The 23,283-nt window shown below is 37.4% G+C and overlaps 1 protein-coding gene across 1 annotated transcript in view; it reads right to left on the minus strand.

Moving 5' to 3' along the window:
• The window catches only part of RYR2 (ryanodine receptor 2), a 736,030-nt gene that overhangs the window by 142,419 nt on the left and 570,328 nt on the right, over nucleotides 1–23,283 (minus strand). The window contains exons 55-63 of the mRNA XM_064594590.1: nucleotides 23,188–23,277; nucleotides 22,385–22,522; nucleotides 20,788–20,865; nucleotides 19,004–19,079; nucleotides 15,389–15,512; nucleotides 14,746–14,861; nucleotides 11,299–11,363; nucleotides 8,801–8,922; nucleotides 2,593–2,642 (exon numbers count right to left, since the gene is read on the minus strand). Of these exons, the coding sequence (XP_064450660.1) occupies nucleotides 2,593–2,642; nucleotides 8,801–8,922; nucleotides 11,299–11,363; nucleotides 14,746–14,861; nucleotides 15,389–15,512; nucleotides 19,004–19,079; nucleotides 20,788–20,865; nucleotides 22,385–22,522; nucleotides 23,188–23,277 (859 nt within the window). The remainder of the gene's footprint in view (nucleotides 1–2,592; nucleotides 2,643–8,800; nucleotides 8,923–11,298; nucleotides 11,364–14,745; nucleotides 14,862–15,388; nucleotides 15,513–19,003; nucleotides 19,080–20,787; nucleotides 20,866–22,384; nucleotides 22,523–23,187; nucleotides 23,278–23,283) is intronic.

Consider the following 23,283-nt stretch of genomic DNA (forward strand, 5'->3'; position numbering starts at 1 on the left):
TAAGAGATTAATAGGACTATAAAGGGCCACTGTATATATATATCATATATATCCTTAGGTCTCTCTCTTTAGGGAAATCCACAATGGCAGAACAGACACATCAAAAATAAATACCTGGCATACCACTTCCACTGAACTCTGGAAACGGGAAGATTATAGAGCCTTCATTGTACAGGTACTTTAAATAGCCAAGTTCCCTAGTCTGGTTCATTTGTAGTTTGATTTATCTAAATAAAAACTGTGCAAATAAGACTAGGAATCCCTTAGATCTGAAAGCTGGACAGTTAAAGTTTCCACAGCACTTGAGCATTCATTACCCTACATTAGATCAGCTATGTGTAACTGATCTCTAAGATCAGGAGACATTCTAACCTACTTTAAAAATGAAAAAAACAAAAACAAAAACAAAAACAAAAACAAGAGTTCAAAGAAGTCAAGTCCCTTATCTAAATCATTCAGCTGGTCTAGTTGTAAATACAGCACTTAAATCTAGGTTTTCCGATTCGAAGCCCACTATTTTCCCGGGACATCCTATTAGTGTCTAAAGTCAGGTTATAACTGTCAAGTGTAGAGATGACATGGATAAGACTTAAAATTCCAATAACTTGACCAGTCTGTATTAGAAAATGTTTGATTAATGAAGGCCTCTTGAAGTTTGTATTACTTTACAGGCAAATGCCAAAGCAAATTTGAAACAATGAAAACAAGAGAGGCTAGAATAATATAAGGAAGACACACAAATACACTTTTGAGGCAAAGACACATAGTAGCTCTCCAGTAAATTCCTGTTAAAAATAAAAGTAATAGTATTTAAAGGCTAAGGGGTTTAAGATACAGTGCCTAAATGGGATATCAGCATCACATAGGGATGGAATGGATGTTAAAGTGGAGGTATGACAAGTTTTATTGTGCATTTATCTTCAATTACTGGACCCTTAAAAAAAACCAGGAGATTAAAGAATAGGCAAAATTAACCCATGGTAATGGAGGTCTACATATAATTTCTTTGCAGAAGATAATAAATTGGGAAATGGCACAAGGGAGGCTTCTGGGATGCTGGAAATATTCTATGTCTTGATCCATATATATACGTAAAATTTCAACAAACTATATCATTAAGCTATCTTCAAGATTTGTGTATTTTGTTCTATATGTGGAATACCTCAAAACAATTTTTAAAGAAAATTATAGTGAAATATAACATAGAAAACCAAGAATTTACAATATGCAAGAAGTTAGAAATAGCACACAAGAAAGTATTATTATGCTCATTAGTAAGAATGCAAACACTGCACTTGAGAAAAGGGGTCCCCGTCAGAATGATGTATAATAAGACAAACGGAGGACACTTGAATCCACTGTTATTACGAGAAAGTTGAAGAGTGTATAATTCTGTCTCCACAATGTTCACAGAAATTTTTCTATGTTGAAGAGAAGTCAAACAAAGGTCAGTAAACTAGAAATTATCTTGAAGATCATCTGCACATTGATTTGGGATAACTGAAACATTAATGCAAAAACTCAGGCAATTTAAATGAAATAGAACCTTCAATTACTAAATTTAAGAGCACCAAATATTGGATCTAATAAAATTAGAAACCAAACAGAGGTTTAAGGAATTATATCCAGAAACTATCATTTCTCAAAAAATAGACTGTTTTAAAGGACTTAAAAGTAATGTGTGTGTGTATGTGTGTGTGTGTGTGTGAGAGAGAGAAGATATATACACACACATACCTATTCCTCTGATCATTCATTGTGGCTTTTAAAGAAATGACATAATCCTTAGCTTTTCCTGTAAATGGAATTGAACTCGCAACATCTGTATCAGTACACTCAATATTTTATGACCGGTATTACCCCAACACTGTCTCATCACCTAGAGCGCACAGGGCTTAAGTTTGCTTTTGTGGTTTATAAAAGCAGAGACAGGAAATTAAAACACAAATTCTGCCAGTTTCTCTTGGGTCCTACAGCTCCACAGCAAGGAGAACCTGTGGAAAGTGTCCACAAGCAGGTGCTCGGATGGGCGGACTTTAGTTACGTGAATACCCAGACACAAACAAAAATGGACTCGAAAAGTCCCTTTTGCCAAGTAAAGTCCTTGCCTCACTGTCTCTACTAGGAAGCTCCAGTGTCTGGAATGCAGTCAACATGCAGATCTGTAGTCAAGAGCATTACAAAAAAAAAAAAAAAAATTAAAATAAGTGCAGTTAAAATGTTTTGATTTATGACAGCTCATTCTGCAATCTATTGGAAATAGACAAATTCGAGGGCCCGGTTCTGCTTCACCCCTCTGAAATAAAACACGGCAGAAGCTGCCACTTGCATTCATTTTTCTCTTTCATAATAAAACCTTTTGATTTTCCCAAATGTGCTTTGGACCAGCATGAAAAAGTTACAGTCTTCAATTTCACCACAGATAATGCTACTTACAAACAACCTCGAGGACCTTATCTTGGCCTATGACGACCATGCATGCAGCCATGCAAACATGCATTCATGCAACATAGCAGCACACAACACAGTGCAAAACTGGCAAAGAAAACCAAGTGATGGCCATGCTCGTATTCGTTTCAAGGGTCTCCTTACCAAATAGTGAAATCCTATGCCTGACAAGAACTCCAAGTTTGCAGAATAGGCTGAAGACAAAAGAAAAACAAAAGAGAAAGGGGGGAAAAGGGGGAGGGAAGGTAGAAAAGACAGGGAGAAATTAAAATAAAATTTAAAAAAAAGAAGAAAAAAAGAAAAATAAACAGCTGATATATGAGCAGGAAAAAGCAACATGATGTCACGCAGAAAGAATCAATTCTCTGAGCAGAATGTGGAGTAAAGGTATTAAAGAAAGAATCTCTGAGTGCATATCTTTAACAAACATGGTTAAAAAAGCACATATTATAAGTAAAGAAACCAAAAAAAAACTTGAAAGCAAAGCTAATTAATATAAAAGCCATCTATATGAACTCCACAAGAATATAACTACTCAAATACCACAAGGAACACACTTAAATTTTATCTGCCCAAATGTAACCACTGGAATTCTAAAATATTTGTATTGTTGTCATGGACATTATTTAAAACCAGAAGTATGGCACATTGGGCATAAAAGGTTACTTGAAGTTTCAGTATGTTTATCATTTGAACTTTCCTTTTTTCCAACCGTGATCACACCCCTTACAAAGCATCCAGTGAATCTGAACACAGTGAAGGAGAGACAAAATTTGAACAACTGATAAACATTACAGATGGGCTAACTTCAAGGGATCTCAATGCTAAGGCTTGAGTTGAGCTGGTTTCTTATCTCCTCTAGGTCTCTGTGTCCTCCCTGGGGATCAGTAGTGGGAGACTGCAAGGAAGGGTGGCCTGCATTCAGCATTCAGCATGATAGCGCTGATATGCACTAACTCATACATCAGACCCCAGAACCCTGGGCAAGGGCAAGACTTGCTACTGACCTGGCTGGCCACCAGGCCACAGTCTAGTAAGCTCCTTAAAAGTATTTTGGGGAATACCCTTCACTCACTTCTCTGCTACACTCCCTTCTACCCACCCCTCAGGATTCAGCATGGGACAAGTCCACTCCAACAAGCCTTTGCTAATACCCAGGGCTCCTTCTCCCCTGCCAGTCCAAGCTGGAAGGGGAACTCTTTTGCAAATCTCTACCACGATACCTCTCCTTCCATATTCCAACTGATAGTCCTGTCACATCTACCCACACTCTCCTGAGCTCTGGGGAGAGCACAGGATCTGCATAACCCGAGCTTACCAAACCTCTAGCCTTGATGATCCATTCATACAGTGCTACCCACACCCAGCTTGACTGTTCCAATGACGGAAACAGCTATATTCTGACTGTCCCATTCTGCCTTGCAAAGCTCTCCCATGAACAGCAGTGTGCAGAGGTACACTCGTCAGGATATACACTATGCCATGGGAAAAAAAAAAAAAAATGGAGTCACGCGCTCATGGCAGGATGGGAGAAAGGAGACAGGGAATCACACTGGTGATACTGACCTTCTTTACACGAAGTTTTGGCTACCATTTTTCATTTCAGTAACTATGCCAATAAGGTAAGAATGAAAATTAATTATATAGAGCATTGTATAGCTTTTCCAAGAGAACATTCATTGACAAATGTCTAAGTGAATTTGAGGTCTTGAGAAATCCCCTAGCAGTTCTAAAAGTTTTGAAAACAATGATCTGTTCAAGTAGATATTAGGATTTAAAATGAGACATCAGCCTCCTGAGCTGCATTATTATTCATCTTTGTGCTATACTGTAAGGAAAAAAAAGACAATAAACCTAAAGCAACTTTTTCCAGGTGCCCTCATCCACTGAGCCTTATGCATGCTAACTCAACAAAGGTCTGTCCCCATCTGAAGAGAGTGATGACTTCTTAGAATTGTACACATTTTGGATCTCTACATGTATACCAACCTATTTTAAGTGATCTCTTTTACTGTTTACTGAGACTCTCTAGGATCAGCATGAAACATTTGGAGATAATGTTGAATTTAGGACACTAGGATCATGTTTTAACCCAATTCATCCAGACCTAGGACATTTTGCTGTGATGGAAAACAGAACTGCTCTGTATCCCATTCTGTTGGATATTGAATGTCTGAGAGTTTGTCTGAGAAAAATGACTTCTTATTGTAGCAACTGCTTCTTAACTTTAGTTGTTCCTAATCAGTGGCCAATGTGCTACCAGAGAGAAATAAAGATATGTAGAAAACCAAGTCCACCCAAAGGACAAATTATATTTTTTTCCTCTCCTGTGCCATCCAGTTTCAGAGTGTAGTTTCTATACTGACTCTAAGGTTTCATTACTGTAAGCTTTAGCCTATAGTTTTCTCCAAAAATATTTTCCATAACGTTGTTATCCCCTTTCTGTATATCCCATCATTACTAACATTCTTAAGAATTTATAATGCATCTACACTTCCTTAGCTTCGATGTCTTGCTTTGTCATTTTGCTTTTCACTTCACTGCTCTACTGAAAAGCAATACCTGCCAGTCAGCAAATCTAATAACACCTTTTCAACCTCCATCCTGAAGAGCTCTCTGCGGTATGTGGCATCATCGACTATTTCAATCTGGGAAAGTTGGAATTCTGTTTTACAGCAATGTATTTCCCCTTTTTCTCTAATTAATCATTCTCAGTGTTCTTCAAGAACCCATTTCTGAAAACCCTTCAGATGGAATAATTCGCCAAGTTTTGGTATTCAGAACTTTTTGCTTCTCTCTCCACTCCCCCTTCATCTGATTTCAGAACTTGGAGCATCACAGGGGTACAATCTCTGAATATGTCATTTCTTGCTTTGGTCTCTCCACCAATACCAAACACTCATTTCCAACCTTTGGCTGGACATCTCCAGCCGAATGACCTGCTACTACTTACTTATATACTTCAGTGATTCCCTAACCAAATTTAACATCTTCTTCTCAAAACCAGTTCTTCTGTCATTACTTTTTGCTGTCACCACCAATATTATTCCAACCACTCAGCATCGAAACTCCAGCACCATGTTGACCTCCTTCTTCCTACCTTCCATAGGACTCATTGCCCTGTCCTGTGATTTTCTCTCACCCATGCTTCCCATATCCAGCCCCACTCCGCATGTGTATCTTCTCTATATTCCCAGACCTTTATGTACATTTTCATTACTCATCACAACTTATTAAGTGGTTAGCTCTACATGTAAGCAGGTACTAGCTGCACTTTGAAGTGCACTGGAGTTAGGAACCGCATTGTTTTATGTGCTTGTTCATCCTCAAACCCAGGACAGCACCTTGCACATGGCAGGCATTCAGAAATACGCACTGAATGAATTAGTGGGTAGAACCACCTATTTGAGGAAGCAGTTCTATCTCGACAGCCTGGACTGCTGTCATGGCCTCCTAGCAAGCTGACTCGTCTCCATCCTGCTTTTGCTGCCAGACTGCCCTATATCTCAGTGGCTTCCTAGGGCTAATGAATTAAGTAAAAAAGACTAAGTGTAAACATTAAAAAGAAAAAAGGAAGAAGATGCCTTATTCTGGCAGTTAATGTCAATTACAGTATTCCATAAGGAATCTACATAATCCACATTGCCCCTAAATTACTATGTTCTACACTCTCTATGCTATTATCTACATGTAGAAAATAGTCCCCCTTCTGAATCTATGACCTACATGTTCTTTAAGATCAATTGTGAATTATCATGGCTTTCCCTTATCTCTAGCCTGCCCATACCCATCCAGTGTGGCCTCACTTTACTTGGAATCCCACAGCACTGCATGGCTTTCTGCTAGAATTATATTTCTATTCACATACCCAGCTATTGCCGGGTACACTCCCAGAGTACAGAGGCCATACCTCACCCTTTTCCACACACATGATCATGTAGTAAATGCTCAATACGTGATGTCTAGTGCCAGAAGTATCTAAATATCCAATGGAAACAACCTGTTCTTAAATGTGCAAGTTAACTGAGACCCACAGAACTATTGCTACACACTACTGTTAAATACAAATTAAAATGATCACTTCAGTGTTCAACCTGTGTATGAAGGCATGACTGCTTATCCATAGTAGCAGGGCCAGTACTTTTTGTTGTGTTTTATCCTTTTTTTTTTTTTTTTTACCTATTTTATTCACTGAAGTAATATTTAACTGAAGTGGTAAGAAATCACACATTTATAAATCTCAGTGATACCATTTTAACATACCAAACAAAAATTTTAGTCGGTTTTTGTTAGTTTGATGGTGATTTGGGTTGTTTTAAAACACATCTCTATGATTATAAAAGTTTTTTCACTTTAAAAACTTTAAAAATATACAAAAGTAATAAGAAAAAATATCTACTATACTACCCCCAATGAAAACAATTATTAAAATCAAGTTTCTTCCCTACCAGTATTTTTCTACATATACAAATATAGGTTTCTAAAAAATCTGGATGCATACTATTTAAATATATATTTTACTTTTTAAATAATCATTTTCCCAGTTTATTACATAATTGCATGCATAATTTTAGTGACTGGACAGCATTTTGCATGTGCCATAATTTATTATTACCTTAATTCATTTTTTCATTCCAAAATTTTTCTGAGGTTAAATCCTATCTACGTTTGGTGCACAGGTGCTGTGATGAAATTAAGCTACTCCTATTAGTGTGTGTCTCAGTCCTGTACGTTGTTATTTTAGATGGATTTCTCTTTTGGAAATGGTAAAGGGAAAAGTAAAATTTGCCAACCCTCTTTCCAGGAGGTGAAGAAAAATTGAAGATGACATTATGGAAAACATTCTGGTACAATGTTAATAAAAAGGGGGTACCTCAGGCCCCCAAACCACATTAACTGAGGCTGGCACAGAATAGCAATGCTCTTCTGATTCATTCTATAAGGGAGAGTTGGCAAAGGAAAATTAGTTACTTCTGAGGTCAGGGAACAGTTCTAAGAATGAAACGTAATGAAGATAAAACATGATACAGGCGAGGGGAAAGAACAGAGTTTGCATACTTGTATTTTTTCCTACATTCTCTGACTGCATTGTCTCTTAGTTTACGTAATTGAGTGACAGCTACATCAACAACAACTCTGGGAACAAAGCTGCTGTTATAAAAGGCAGGGGTGGGGGGGAGTGTGAGGAGACTTTGCAGTTAGGGCTGCAGGATGTTTAAATGTAACTTGATGCCCTGGCATTTTCTAGCTGCTGAGATACTCCCAGTCCCCTGGGGATGGTGAGCCTGTGAAATGCAGAGGGATGGGCCTCTCTCTCCTGGGGAAAGAGGAAAGAAGACCACGCCAAAGGGAGAAGGGGAAGGGGATTCACATCTTGGAAAGTAGCCCCTCACTCCTCTTTTTCGGGTAACAAAGTTGGTGGAAACAAAGTATGCCACTGGATGGATTCTCTGTTTCCTTAACTATAATCGGTTTTACCAACTTCACAGGAAGATCATTATTTAAAGAAGTTTGGGGCCATTTTTAACCCTGTGGCAATCTTACATCACATGACATCACAGATCATTAAAGTCAAGTCCAAGGACATCTTGTATTCTGCTTTGTGTAGGTTACTCAATTTATATAAATTTTTTTTCCCAAACACAACCTAAAAGCTTAGTGTCAATTCCAGTGCAATTTGGTAATACAGAAATAGATTTGCTGAGTAATCGAATCTCACGAGTACTAAATTTTGGCAGAATTCTGAAAAATCAGACTTGAAATAGCCAGCAGAATCACAAATCAATCTACGAGGAATACTTAGGTTCAAACAGAAATGAGAAAGCGTGGCTGAGATGCCAGCTTGAGTAGTGTGAGGGGAAATCTTCAGAAAGTACATATTTTTAGGTCATTTTCTTCCACGATTGTTCATTATTTTCAAACAAACATCGGAAAAGATAATTTCTGTAAATGGGATTTTACACTCCAGAAAAATGCCTGTATTTTTCAAATTTTGGCAAAAATAATAGATCTGGATAAATTTTAAAGGAAGTAATGTGAAAAGCACCATTTATCACAAATACTAATCCAGTGATGCCTCTACTTGTGGATTCTGTACTGGTTGCCTTATTCCTTCTATTCAGCATTTTATTTAGCAGCAAAATAGAAGAAAACTCAACATTTAGAACACATGTATTAACTTGCAGAGAGCATCCTCCTCACAGTGTTTGATTCCAAAGGGCCAGGGGTCGGGAAGCTGGGGGGGAGGGAGAGGGCCACTCCGCATGCTCCCAGTTCAAGGTCCCCAGCAGCTCTTTCTCCAATGCAAATACACTTCACTCCACAACAGTCTTTATTTTATGTAGCTGTTTACCTAGTCACCATTTCCTTCTCCTTGTTTGATGCATGTCCTCCAGAACAGAGAGGTCTGCTTGCTGCAGATAAGAAGTATAAACGATGGTTTTTGAAATACTGATCAATTAAAGGGAGAACAACCTGAAAGAAAGGAAAAGAGAACAGATCTACACAGTGGGCTGAGGCCCTGGAGCAGCCAGAGTTCTATCCACACCCAGCAGGTCCCCCAATATCCGTAGCCATGCTAGTCGGCAGGATTTTAGAGCACACCTCTCTTAAATCTCACCCTATCTCCGGTCCCCGTGTGTGCGTGCATATGCACGTGTGCATACGTGAGACAGAACGTGATTATGGGGAACACACCAAATTTTCAACAGTTTGGAATTACTTTCAATATCTTTTCAAAATGAAATATTCTTAGTATTTTCATCTAATGTAGTTCAGTGCCCGATCGGTTCAAAAATAATCAACAACTACCATTTATGGAGTCTCTACTAAGTGTGAGGATTGCAACTGACATACTGTCATTTCATTTTCCCTAGCAACTTCTCTGTATGGCAAGTGTCATCACCCCTGTTTTATAGGTATTCAACTGAGGTGCAGAAAGTAACTTACTCAAAGTCATGTTGCCCACTTACCTACTTCCACGGTGTTCTTACCTGGCCTCTCTCCAGGCCCACTTGCCATTCCTGGATTCTAATGCTGCTGGTCTTTGGCAAATTCCCCCTCTTCACCCTGTATGCTCACACCACAAGGCTTTGCATATGCCATTCCCTATGCCTGAAATGCTCTTCCCACATCCCATAATCCATTCATTCCAACTCCTGCAGACCTCAGCCCAGTGACACTCCCTCAGATAATCCTTCACTGACCTCCTCAACTAGATAAAACCTCCATATTCTCTGTTCTTATAGCATCATTTGCAAAAAACAAAAACAAAACAAAAAACTTTGATTTTGAATTAGTCTCTCTCCATAAGAGTCTATAAGGTATATACAATAGACATTTCTGGGTTGTTCCCATTATTGCCCTCTCCTAGCCTCTATGACCACTCTTTGCTCTGTTTTGTTTACTACTGGATCACCAGCACGTAGGACTTTGTGGGACCTAGTAGATCAATATTGGTTAAAAAATAAATGAAAAAAGTAATAATAACTGGCATTACCGGTATTTAGATTCAAGTCTAACTACATATTTTTCCTACAACGTGGTGTAGCATATTTATATAATAGCAAAATATACATGTTTTGTAATCTTCCTAGAACGTTGTGACATTGCTTGAACTTAGTGACTGGCACATAATAGCTACTCAATAAATATGTGAATGAATGAATCATAGAAGAAATTAAACCACATGAAGCATCTGCAAACAAAATCACTAGGGGTGCTGAGTACATAGTCAGGGCGAAACAAGAATGTATTTTAAATGTATGATTAGAGGCCATGAATACAGCATTTGTAATAATTGGTTATTAGGGGGATTACAATCCAGTAGAATAGATTAACCAGCAATATGTAGCTCAAGACAAACTTGAGATGGTTGATACATATTTTGAGCACTATATTGAGTGATAAGAAAAGACAAGAGAAATCTCCCTTACAGAAAGGGCACAGTGCTGAAAACATATAACAGAAGCCAAATATTAATCAATTGAAATAACGTGCCATTTTGCAAATGATCTACAGTAACCACCAAATGCAAGTACTTTGAAAGTAAATTGACAGAAAATATTAAGTCTTCCAGTTAACTGCAGCATACCATAAACAGGAAAACTTCCCAAGGGCATTCTGTGTCCATGAGAGTAATCCCCGGGATGTAGTCTAACAGCTGACAGAGACTAGGCACATAGTATATGCTGTGTAAGTGAATGAACCCAATGTGGAGAATCTGCAACACTCTGTCTCCTCCCCTTATTAGCTGAAAGAAAACCATGAATGTGCCAAGCAAAAAGCAGATTATTGATAAATTCTTATTAAATGGAATGAATAATAGAAATGGATATAGTTGATATATAAACAGTTTATCCTCTCTGATCCTCAGCTTCCTCATCTGTAAAATGAGGACAGAGGTCCCACAATAAAGATTATACAGTAAAGCTTCTTATAATGTAAAACTTTTAGATTTTATAATTTTAAATGAAAAATGCTTTTCCTCTTTATAAAAGAAATGCTCATAATTTTTTAAATCATAACCACCGTCGCATATTAAGAAGTAGATATTTTTCTTCTATGTCATTTGATAAAAGCCCCAAAAAGGGGAGCTTTGAATTAGGCTCCATATAGATGGAAGTGATTTGAGGATTATGGCAGGAAGAACAGTGAGTTAAAGTATGACCAAGTATCCCGGCAACAAATTTATCCCACATGATTCAAGCAGTTATTTCTGTGCCAGAGAATATTTACTTGCAGAATTCACATTTGTAGACCAGTACACCCTGGAAAGAGGCAAAGACCTATAGAGTACATTTGGTAAACAAACATACTGAAGCAAAAACAAAATGGGACTGTATACTGTACTTTAGCAAAGAACTTGATTTCCTGTTCGTAAGGGAAATGTTCTCCTTTGCTTCTGCTGCCACCATCTGTAGATAGGAAGAGTTGTTTAGGAACATATCTGACTTCAAACATTACAAGATATTCACCCAAAATGCAACAATTAGAACACACTGCTCTATGTGTTATCCCAGTAAACTGAACACAGAAAGGCATCCAAAATATCAAGGCTAACTTCATTCAGCAGGATAATAATTTTTAAAAAGGATTTTAAAAAATACCCAAATCAAAATCAAAAATTTATTGAGGATAGCCCATACATGGGGTTAAGAGCACACACACATGGTGTAGCTTTATGATCTTCTTGACATGTAGGGGACAAATGGAATAGAATAAAGTAAAAATCCCACATCTTCTTTCAGTAAGAAAGAAGCTCACTGGAGTGAGCACAGCCAGTATAAACTAAGGAAACAAAATTGGTGACATTTTAACCCTGGCCTCTAATAAAGATAGTTACTTTTTGCTATGACTGAGAGTTACAATATTACTATACCAACTAAAAAGCTGCAGGAAGCCAGCTTGGATGGGAAGGAGGATCACCACCATAATATTAGATTGGAAAATTAACATGCTGCTCAGGAATAAGGAAGTTCACTTATGTCACAAGATAATTTCTATAAGCAAAGCAAAGACACCCAAGTTTTCCCCAGGGTTTAGAAAATGATTTTGAGGTTAAGAACTGTTGACCTCATGCATTTAGCTTGGAAGTGGCCTTCTGCACCTCCTTCATGCATACAGAAGCGGCTTCACGCATATAGAAGAGGTAACAGCAACTATAATAACCAAGATGATATGCAGAACGCACTAGAGAGCAAAAAAATTCAGAATTGGATATAAAGTTTTGGTAAAATTTATAAGCAGAGCTTCCCTATTTTGTAAAGAATCAAACTGACTTGTGCTTGAAAAAGTTCTTTTGTAAATAGAAATAAAAGCAATTTGAGATATATTTCATTAAATCTGAGACATGAGTTTGGGATAATTTTTAGGAAATTTAGATAATATTTTGTAATATCAAATACCAAACAATGCTCTTCCCATGAATAAGCAAAAGAAAATTATGCCTTTTTTATACTCACAGATTTCATTTTTTGTGTTGCTTTTATATCCAATCTCTCTCAAGAGTATTACGTAAAATGGCTGAATCCATTTAAGGGACTTTCTCATATAAACTATGTCAAGACAGAGTTTTGTACATAGCTAAATATGCCAACATTTCAAGGAATTAAATAGGAAATATCTTTCCTTTTTACACCATTATACATTTTAACGAAAATGCTTATGTGCAAAATCCTGATGGAGAGAATATGATCTAGATGTTAATACAAAAATCAGAAAAAGGCATATGCGTATTCTTACTATGGCCATTAGCCTGAGATGTGTTGCAAAGGCAGAAAATTTAAAGATAAAAGAAGGCATGATAGAAGTTTCCCTTGCAGGGACAATGAAAAATGAAAATCAAAATAAATGTAAACAATCCCAACTCTGCTCCTCTAACAGAGTTCTTGGTCACAGCCATCTGAAAAAGGAACACGTGAAAAAAAACTTAATTTCTTGGGCTCTACACTGACCTAGCCTCACTTTCTCCCCAGCATTGGGTTTAGAAGACCCTCTACCCCGTGGAAAGAAAGAAATACGCTAAGCAGCTGAATTCACAGCCAGGTTCTCACCACTCCCTCTGCACAAACACTGGTTTATTCAGAAACTTGAATACAATGTGGATAAAACCCAAACACATTCGTCTGTCAAATTTCTGTTTCTGTTATCCATGCAGGGTTAAAAAAAAAAAAAGTGTTTTTCTCAATACTCTGATTTTGCTTTCCTTCTCTCTTGACATAAAGAAGACCAAATTTGAGTTGCTACTCATATCAGATACTTTTAAATATGCTGAGAAATTTCAATATTTAGCTATATGCACAAAGGCTTCAAAAATTCACCATGGCCTCATTTTTTTTAATCAAATTTCATTAATTGAGACTAATTTGCTACTTTTCAGGGTAACTCATAAATCATATTTTTTTAAAAAAATCATTGTATGGGCTACAGAAAGATTACGTATTATAAATTACTTTGCACAGTTGGCTTTTGTGAAAAAGATAGTTAAGAAGAAAGCCAAAGGACAGCACTTGGCTACAGATAAAGAGCAGGTTGAGAGAGAAGGAGGCTCTTTAAGAGAACAATACTGAACTGGAAAATCTTTCATCACATTTAGGATACAGGAGACCAGGAACAAGAAAATACCAAAGCTCGAATTTCTATGAACTTTAATCTGACATGCCAAAAATTAAGTCCTAAATCCTAAGAAAACAGTAGCAAAAAGAGCCCTTGGTCAGGATGGGTTTGTGGAGGATATATTTATTGCTAAGGGATCTAGGACTATGGGCCCTGAGAACGAGGATTAAAAAACAAAAATTAAAACAGAAAAAAAAAAGCATGAAAAAGAAAATAAAAAGATAATTACCAGAACACACTTGTTTTTCCAAAGGGGCCATCTTAATCCTTAATCCTTCTATCTTAATACCAACCAGGGGCTGGAAAGTGATCTGACATGAAGCTCAGTACTTAAGAACTCACATTTTAAGTCAATAGTGCTGAGGACAATCATGAAATAAGATATGAGAAGAGGCTGTCTTGAAAATCTGTTCTGAATCTAAGATTTAAAACAAGGAATTCTTGAGGCGCCTGGGTGGCTCAGTCAGTTAAGCATCTGCCTTTGACTCAGGTCATGATCCCAGAGTCCTGGGATTGAGTCCCACATCGGGTTCCCTGCTCAGCTGGGAGTCTGCTTCTCCCTCTCCCTCTGCCCCTCTTTCTGCTCATGTTCTCTCTCTCTCTCTCAAATAAATAAATAAAATCTTTAAAAAGATAAAAAAATAAAACAAGGAATTCTCTTCATACTTCCGTAGCATGGGGTCGCATGGGGAGGAGGTCTTCCGTTTTACTTTAACAGGATAACAAAGTGTCCTCATCGCAGATACTCTAGCATAAATGTGTATCCCTACAAAGGCTAAACTCAAGGCCTTCACATTGCCTAGAAGGTTTGGGGATCCACAGTTCAGTTTTTATCAAGAGCAGGGCCATTAATTTCATAAGGAAAGATTTAACTGTATCTTAAATTCTGATGTCCATATGTGTCTTTCAAAAATAAAAAAATCAATGACAATAAACATTATAAGGAGAAAAGAATGGTATGTTTGATTTTTTTTTTAAGGTTTCTAAATTTACCCATCCCTAAGAATGTGTTTGCCTACTGACTGTTAGATTCTATTTAGTAATAGGATGGGTAGACAGTGTTTATACTGCCAGGGAACAGACCAAAAACAGCCTGGCAGTCTGTGCTGTTCTAGACCCTGATGTTGTCAACATGAAGAATTACAAACACTGGATTGTTAGTAATAGGACGATGGTACCTACCAAACTCCAGGATATACTGATGGGCTTCATCCACATAGCGAATGAGTTGCTGAAGGAAGCTATAGGCAAATCGTTTCTCAATGGACGGTGTGTCCAATTCCAGGTCCTTGAATCCCCTAGGGCAGCAAAAATGAAATTTGGAAATCAGTTCCTACAAAGACTTTTGGAAGGTACAATTTTGCTTAAAAAGTATATATGGTATATATAAAAATGGAAGATGATCTAATATCCTTGGAGCTAAAGGCAAAAGTGAGATATAATTTATAAGGAATATTTTGTATCTGATATAAAACTCTAGAAAGTAACTATTTTATGCAAAAAAAGTCACCTTTAGAGAAACAGAGGGTCATTTTCACCAGAAATTTGTGCCTAAAAGATGGATGAGATTTAACCTAAGGAGTGAAAGGAACCAATCAGGTGACAAACAGCCAAGGGCGTTAATGTTTCTGATGTGTGTATTTTGAAGATACTAAATAGTAGGTCTAAGGTTTAAATGGATCACTGAATCATTTTCAGCATTAAATCTGTCAGGGATTTAATCAGTCTTAATTGATTAATTTAATCAGTTAATTAATCAGTTAATTAATTGACTAATTTAATCAGTCTTCATAACAAGAACGTGTAATGGTAGGTGTGCTTTTACCTGGATACAGCATAGCCATTGATCTGCAAGAATTTGAGGATGTCCTGTGCTTTTTCCCTATCCTTGGCTTTCTCTTTGGCTGTCAGCGTATCATAGGGTACCAGCAGGGGATGGTTTCCACCTCCTGAGAGCATGCCGAGACAAGAATACAGCACTGCAATTAGAAAATAATCCGAAATGTGATAGAGTGGCATGTGTAACAGGACCACATTACAGAACTTCTAGTATCTTTCTATTATACACGGAGTATATACAAGTCATATAAGGCTCTTGACTCTCCAGTGCCTTTAATGTTCTAATTAATTTAGGAAACCCATTCAAAGAAAGACTGTGCATATGCCTTCTAAGAGGCAATTAAAATACGGACACGCAGGTATTTGTGATATCAAGTTCTGATGACATCTGCAAGCACATGAGAAGGGAGGAGAAGCCGCATTCCCTCTCCATCCAAACGAATTCTGGATGTGGAGTGTGTAAATACACCCCAAAACATGCACAGCTTGAGCCAGTGAAGTTATAAGGCACGTTTCAAGGGATAGGCTTCATTTTCCACCCCCGAGAGAGAGGAAAAAAATGTCTTAAATATGGAATTTTTAGTATGCTTCCCAGATCAAACAATACTTTAGAGACACAAAACCTATACTTAGGCTGCTAAGTTAAAAGCAAATCTCTCTTAAATATCTAATAAGAGTAGCATACATACTTGACTGATTAAAAATTTTGGCAAGTATCTAGGTTTCCAGTTTACCTATTTTAGCGAAAAATACAAAAGAGCATCCTTTTAGATTTAGAAAATATTGAACTTTTTAAAAAACGAATACTGAAAAATGTCTTTATAAAATTACAGATTTTGTAAAAATTTCTGTAAAATTTATAAGAGTTTCAGAACATGCACTGGTAATTCCAGATGTAAAGATCTGATGAGCGGTGTGCCCCAGATGTAAAGTTTATAAAACACGTACGGGAATATATTTTCAACAGGATGCTGAAATTCCTGGAAACCAAGCTGCTAATGGGAATTCCAGAAAAAATACTTAAAAATAAATATTTGATTTGAATTGTGCGGACAACTTAGACCCTATTAGATCAGTGTCCAGTATGATGTCGCCGGGAGCCACTAAAACAATCACAAATAATGAATTTGCCCGATGTGTGAAATAAGCAATCAAAAAGGCAAAGGAGATAATGCCACATTTTCCTGGAGTTTGCTTGGACTGAGCGTTCCATCTACAGAAATGCAATCACGCACTGAGCTTTCTCACCATTAGGTGACACTATACTGTCATAAATGCAAAGGACAGCCTGCAGCTACCAAGCCAACGAACACTAAACACATGAAGGATCCATCAGTTATTTTATAGTCTGGTATTAATAGTATCGAGTATAACGCAATTGTTAGAAGACAATAGAAACCAGCATTCTGTGAACAGCAAGAAGGATATAGAATATATTATTAAGCACACTGAGAACAGATTTGACTTCTACCATAATCAAAGATGTAACAGGATGGTTTATGAAAAAAAAAGTTGTAAATCAAACATCTAATTTAATCATCCTGCAATCATCTCCTATTTTGAACTCCACTATTGCATTTAGTCCTTTATTCCTAGAAAATTATATTATATTATAATATATAATATTAATTATATTAATTTGGCAACCACAGTGATTTGGGAGTCAGATGCCAATACCAGATAATCAAGGAGGGAGAGAAAGAGAGGGTGAGAGAGAAAATAAAAAGCCCAGGATGGGGTGGAAACTAAAGTGTGCAGCTCCTGAACGGATTCTTTTAGATGTCTAGGTGTGTGATTGTGAATTGTAAATGATTGTAAATGTAAATGACTTTGTAAATGACTTTCTGTTTCTAGCTGTCTCCTTGTTCCTGACTTCCTGTACTTCTCTCCTGCTGTTCCTTCCTCCATCCCTCCCTTCCTCCCTTTCTCACACACTCACACACACACACACACACACACACACACACACACACACACACCACAGGCACCAAGACATAGGGACCATGACTGGCACCTGAGGACACAGGTTGGTGTCAAAGTCCCCAGGGGAGAGAACAAATTTGAGAAAAGACACAAGTTGTTTTTTTCCTAAAGCTGTCCACAGCCTCTAGTCTATTTATCTTCTTTCTAAGACTCATCTCTCTGACTTTTGTTAGTCTCAACAACCAAAAGTCAAGATCCAGTGCTGTATATTCCAACACCTTTCCTCCTGGTCTGCTGTTTTGGTCCTCAACCACTCACTTTCTCCTCCAAAAGGGGAAAGTTATGTGGAGTAAGAAGAATGATTAAAAGTTTTGAGGACTAATATCACCACCTCACCGTTTGGCCTGACACACCCATGCTTGTCTCCCAACCACGCAGTCTGAATCTGGACCAATTCAAGCTGTCCACAGAGGTCTGGGCATCTCACTTACAGGCAGCATGCCTTCAAGAAAACACTGGCTGTGGGACACCTAATGGCTGGCTCAGAAATTGACCAAGCCATAGTGACTGAAACCCTTGGAAAAAAAGAGAACAGATTTTTTTCATGTCATCGGCTCACGTGAAAAATAGGGATTTTGTTTACTAGTCACGTGGACAATGCTCCTTCAAGAATTCCACTAAGCAAAACTCTATGCCACTATGACTCAGCTAGCCATCCATCCATCCATCCATCCATCCATTTATCAAATGTTCATGGAATGAGTCTAGAAAAACAGGCCTAGCCCTGAGTCAAATTTTGCAATAGGCAATTGTGGTGTAAGAAATCCTCTCTGTTCATTTCCATGACTGATTCTAATTTGTGCTACTCTGTTTTCTAGTGTTTGGTACGTGGTACCACCCTGCAATATCACAGCTATACTTTTCACCCTGAAATACCCCAGACCTTCAAAACTATCTCCCATATATTTTTACCTATGCCAACAAATAAGAAATAGAGCTTCTTGGTGCCTAGAACTACACAGTAAATATTACAAAAGTAACAGAAGTTATGGTCCTGACCTTAAGACAGTTATATTCTCGGCGGGGGGGGGGGGGGGGGGGGGGGAGTCCATATAGGAAGTAATCAGAGGTGTGCACGTGCATGCACACACACACAAACATGTTTAGAGACCAATACTGAATAAATAACAATGAAAGAGATCATCAGTGTAGGAGGCGCTAAACTGAAGAAATGATTTATGCAAATATTTAGTCATTTTAGTATTTAAGAAAAACAGCAGAAAAGAAAAGCAAAAGCATGTAAGAGGCAAGAACATGACTGGACTGACCGGAAGTAGGAAGGGATGATGTGAGAAAAATATTTAAGTTAGTGATAGAAGTCAGTGAGCAAGTTCTAAGTAATTCACAGAATACCTTGAATGTTAGGACAGGAAACCAGTATCTACAAGCTAAAATGTGCAAGAGAGAGCCATCAGAATTCTGAGACATGAAGAAATGTACACTTGCAGTCAGGTAATTATGGAATTTCCACCTGAAACTGTTACGGGCATATTTGAACTGTTCTAAGAATACAAATGTATAATAAGTTCTCATTCTAAAAAGACTGTTTTATCCATTTCAGAGATTCACAGAGTAGCACTCTGATTGTTTTTTAATCAGGATTTTTAGAAAATATTACCTTTGGATTCCAGTTCCAGTTTCTTTTTCTTTGCCCATATATTATGGTAGTTTTCAGCCATCATTTCTGCCATAGCCTTAAATGAACGAAATATTTAGCAAATAAGTTATAATTTAAGGAGTAGAAATAGAGGACTTTGCTTGCCAATATGTAATATCATAACATACTTTAAATTAATAAATCATAGCATGTCAGTGCTAAAATACCTCTGAAAGATAATTGAACATAACTCTTAGCTGGAATCTAAACCCCAGATAATTCTACCAGCCTGTGAAACCACGCAGTAGTAAATAGCAGAAGTGATTTGATGTGAATGATTCTTGTTATTTGTAATGTTCAAGGACACAGGTTTTATTAATTCAATAATGAAACTTCAAATTAGCTGTGAACTTTAACAAAAAAATCTATTTCTTTACAAGTTCTTATTGTAATCTCCAAAGCTTTAAAAGACAATCCAAACTTTATTAAACAATGAATGCAAAGAACCTAGAGGGACATTCTAGATTCCATGTCTGTCCCAAACCTGGGGAGAGACCAGACACCACAGACAAACCACATTAACCTTTCTGCGGACTTTTGCTTTTTTTTTTTTTTTTTTTTTTTCTTGAGAGAGAGAGAGAGAGAGAATGTGTGTGTGAAGGGGCAGGGGCAGAGGGAAAGAATCTCAAGCAGACTCCCACTTGAGTGGGGAGACCAACACAGGGCTCGATCTCACAACCATGAGACCCGAGCTAAATTCAAAAGTTAGACACTTAACAGACTGAGCCACCCAGGTGCCCTTCCATGGCCTTTTGCTTTTTGATAAGATCGTCTCTCAGATTCTCTTTTTCCCTCTTGATTGTCAAGTTAACTATCTCATTTTAAGATATCCATCCATATGGGAGCGTTGGGCAAGCCAAACAATGTAAGATAATTAACATGACCTACGACATAGGGTTTGTCTTTACGTATTTATTTCTCTTGGAATAATACTAACAATACCAATATTGTTGTTTGATCATTATATCAACCTGTCAACTTCTGATCCAAGACAACACATTTTCTTTTACTCAAATCAGCCATTTCAAAGTATGTTCCTTAGGGACAAAGGAGAACAGATACAACTGTGGATGGAACAGGCAGAATGCCACCAGTTTAAAATGACTTAAAATACACATTCTTTAATGAGTAACTGAGGTTACTGGATAAATGACTAAAATACACATTCTTTAATGAGTAACTGGATAAATAACTTAAAATACACATTCTTTAATGAGTAACTGAGGTTACCCTTAAGCAGAGCATTACTAATTCCTTATTTACTCTCTTCTCACACACAACTACTTCATTATAGTAGGATTTTTTAAATAGACATTATCTTTAAGGAAAATAAATTATCTAGAGGAAACATCCTAGAAAAAGTTATATCAACTTTAAAAGCAGTTAAGAAGTTAAGGTCCATAATCTATAAATTCGATAGACCCTTTATATGATCACCACATTCAAATAATTCATGAGGAAAAATACAGGAAGGAAAGTGTTACAGCATGCTTTTTAAAAAATGAACTTTGCAGGATACTTTTTAAAAAAATATTTTATTTATTTATTTGATAGAGAGTGCACAAGCGGGCAGAACAGCAGATGGAAAGGGAGAGAGAGAAGCTGATTCCCCGCTGAGCAGGGAGCCCGATGTGAGGCTCGATCCCAGGACCCCGGGATCATGACCTGAGCTGAAGACAGACGCTTCACCACCTGAGCCACCCAGGCGCCCCTGCAGGGTACTTTTAAAAGTCAGTAATACTTACGTGCAGGTCTCTGGACAGTGTAACATTGCTCATGTCAATGGCTCGGGGGCTATAACCATGTGCAGCATCTACAGAAACCTAAACGATTTAGGTGAAAAAAATGGAGTCTAATTAAAAAACCCAGTGGAGACTTAAGACAAACGTCAGAAATATGGGACAAATAAACTTCCACGTGTAAAGTTTCGTCAGATGAAACCGGCAAGTATCTGTACAAACTTAGTTCACAAACATATCTAGCAAATTAAATCCTGTTTTGGTGTCTGATCATTTCCATTGATGACTGAATAATACATCCCAACATCACAGGGACTGCCAATCCCAAAAGCTAATGATCAGAATTCAAGAAATTGTGCAATGAATCCAAGATTCTGAAACATTACCTTCGTCAAAGGATCCCCGTATTCTTCAGTTTCTTACAGATTTGAATTGGCTGCAATAAAATTTACTCTTCCTCATGCAAACAGTAATTAATCAAAGAGGGCAATATCTACAAATGTCTCAATGGGCCAAATGTTAAGACAAAATACAACCAACTCTTTAATTTTAAAAGTAGTCAGTAGTCAATGATTAACAAAGTTATCCCCCAAAACAAGGAAACTTAATTTCTGAATTTTGGTAATTTCTGAATTTTGGCATTTTTAAAAAATGAAACATCTTTTCATCAACTCTGAGACTTCTCATACTGTCCTGTGGTTTTTGTTTTTTTTTTTTTTTTAAGATTTATTTATTTGAAACGTGGGTTGGGGGAAGGGCAGAGGGAGAGGAAGAAGCAGACTCCCTGCTGAGCAGGGAGCCTGATGCGGGACTCGATCCCAGGACCCTGGGGTCATGACCTGAGCAGAAGGCAGACGCTTAACCAACTGAGCCACCCAGGCACCCTACCCCCACTTCCCCCCATCTCAAGGTCTTTAACTTTGATCATACTGGCAAAGCCCAAGTAAAACAATATTTTCATAGATTCCAGCAACTGGGGATCATCTTTGGGAGCCATATTCTGCCTAACACAACATCTATAATCAAATTATTGTTCTGTCCTTGTCATCTCCGAGGGCTGCTGTGTTCCCTACCTTACCTAACATAACCACCCACCTGGCAGGCCGGCCCGGATCCATGGCTATCACCTCTGATTACTCCTCCTCATCCACAATCCTCTATCAGACAGTCACAAAATTCTGTCTTTTCTACTTCAAAAATATGTCCAGGATATATTCACTTCCCTCCATTTCCATTATCTTTGCTCTAATTCAGATATTTACTATTTCTATTTTGTTTCACGGGATGTCTACAGTATCTCCCAAGGAATCGGCCTTTCTGTCTTCAATCTCCTCCTTCTCTAATTCATTCCCCATTCTGTTGTCAGAACTGGATTTTCAAAATGTTTGTTATTCTCCAAATTTTTCCGCTATACAGGAAAAATCTGTGGACATAGGTTGAGCCGTCCTCGTCTTAGTATTCCCTATAGCACCAAGCCATACTTCATCAACTCCACGATGATAAATGATTCCTAATTTCACAGGTACTATGGCAAATGTATGTCTTAAAACTGATAAAAACCAGAATTAGACATGAGCAGTGGATTCACCAGCGTGGTTCTTACCTGACTTGTCTGAGAAATTCGACGAGTGCGGTTATAGAGAGCCATGCTGTCTCCCTCCCGTGTTCTCTCAATCCTCCAACCCCACGCCAGCATGGTTTTTAAAGACTCTTTGATTGGCCAGCGATAAATTTCTTTTTCCTAGGGACAAAAAGAAAGAGGAAAAAAAGGGCGTGGGTATGATGCATCTGAATGAAAATAAAAAATCTGAACTAGACTGCCTCCACTTATGAAGAAAAAAAGATTGACATTGTTTATTTAAAAATGAAAAAGCAAGGTAAAATTTCTGAAAAGCAGAGTGTGAGCTGAGATTTAGTTTGACTAAGACTGCTAAGAGGGATCTCAGCGTGGAGGTTAATTTCCTTTAGTTTCCCCACTTCTGATACTTTAGGTAGAAACTAAAAAGGAGAAACAGTGCCAGATTATATGATACACATGTGAAGGCTTTTCCACCAACTGAATAAACAGACAAGAATAACTCTTCCTCCATAGGCACCAAGCTACAAAGTTCTTTTCACCTCATTTGTCAAGATACTGATTGTTCCTCCTAATAAGTAAAATACATGAAAACTTATAAATAACAATCATTGTAAATATTACTTCATTATCCCTCATCAAGAAACTCTTAAGCATGATAAGAATATTTTCTAAAGTCCTTAAAAATATTGGGGAGGAATAAAAATAAAAAAGGGACAGAAAAATATTAAGGAGAGAATAACCTCCTAATTTACATAATTTACATAAATTACATAATAAAAAATTCAAAATAAATTAAACTGCATATCCAAAAAAAAAAAAACCCTCACCTTTTCAGATAATAGTTTATATGGCTTCATTAATGGTTGAACTTTAGATGAGTCTGAATATATTTCTCCATAAATCCATCCATTTGCCAACTTAAA

This window comes from Mirounga angustirostris, unplaced genomic scaffold, assembly GCF_029215605.1.
Source record: "Mirounga angustirostris isolate CCGP_5_RB_7025 unplaced genomic scaffold, mMirAng1.0.hap1 SCAF_6, whole genome shotgun sequence".
NCBI lineage: Eukaryota > Metazoa > Chordata > Mammalia > Carnivora > Phocidae > Mirounga > Mirounga angustirostris.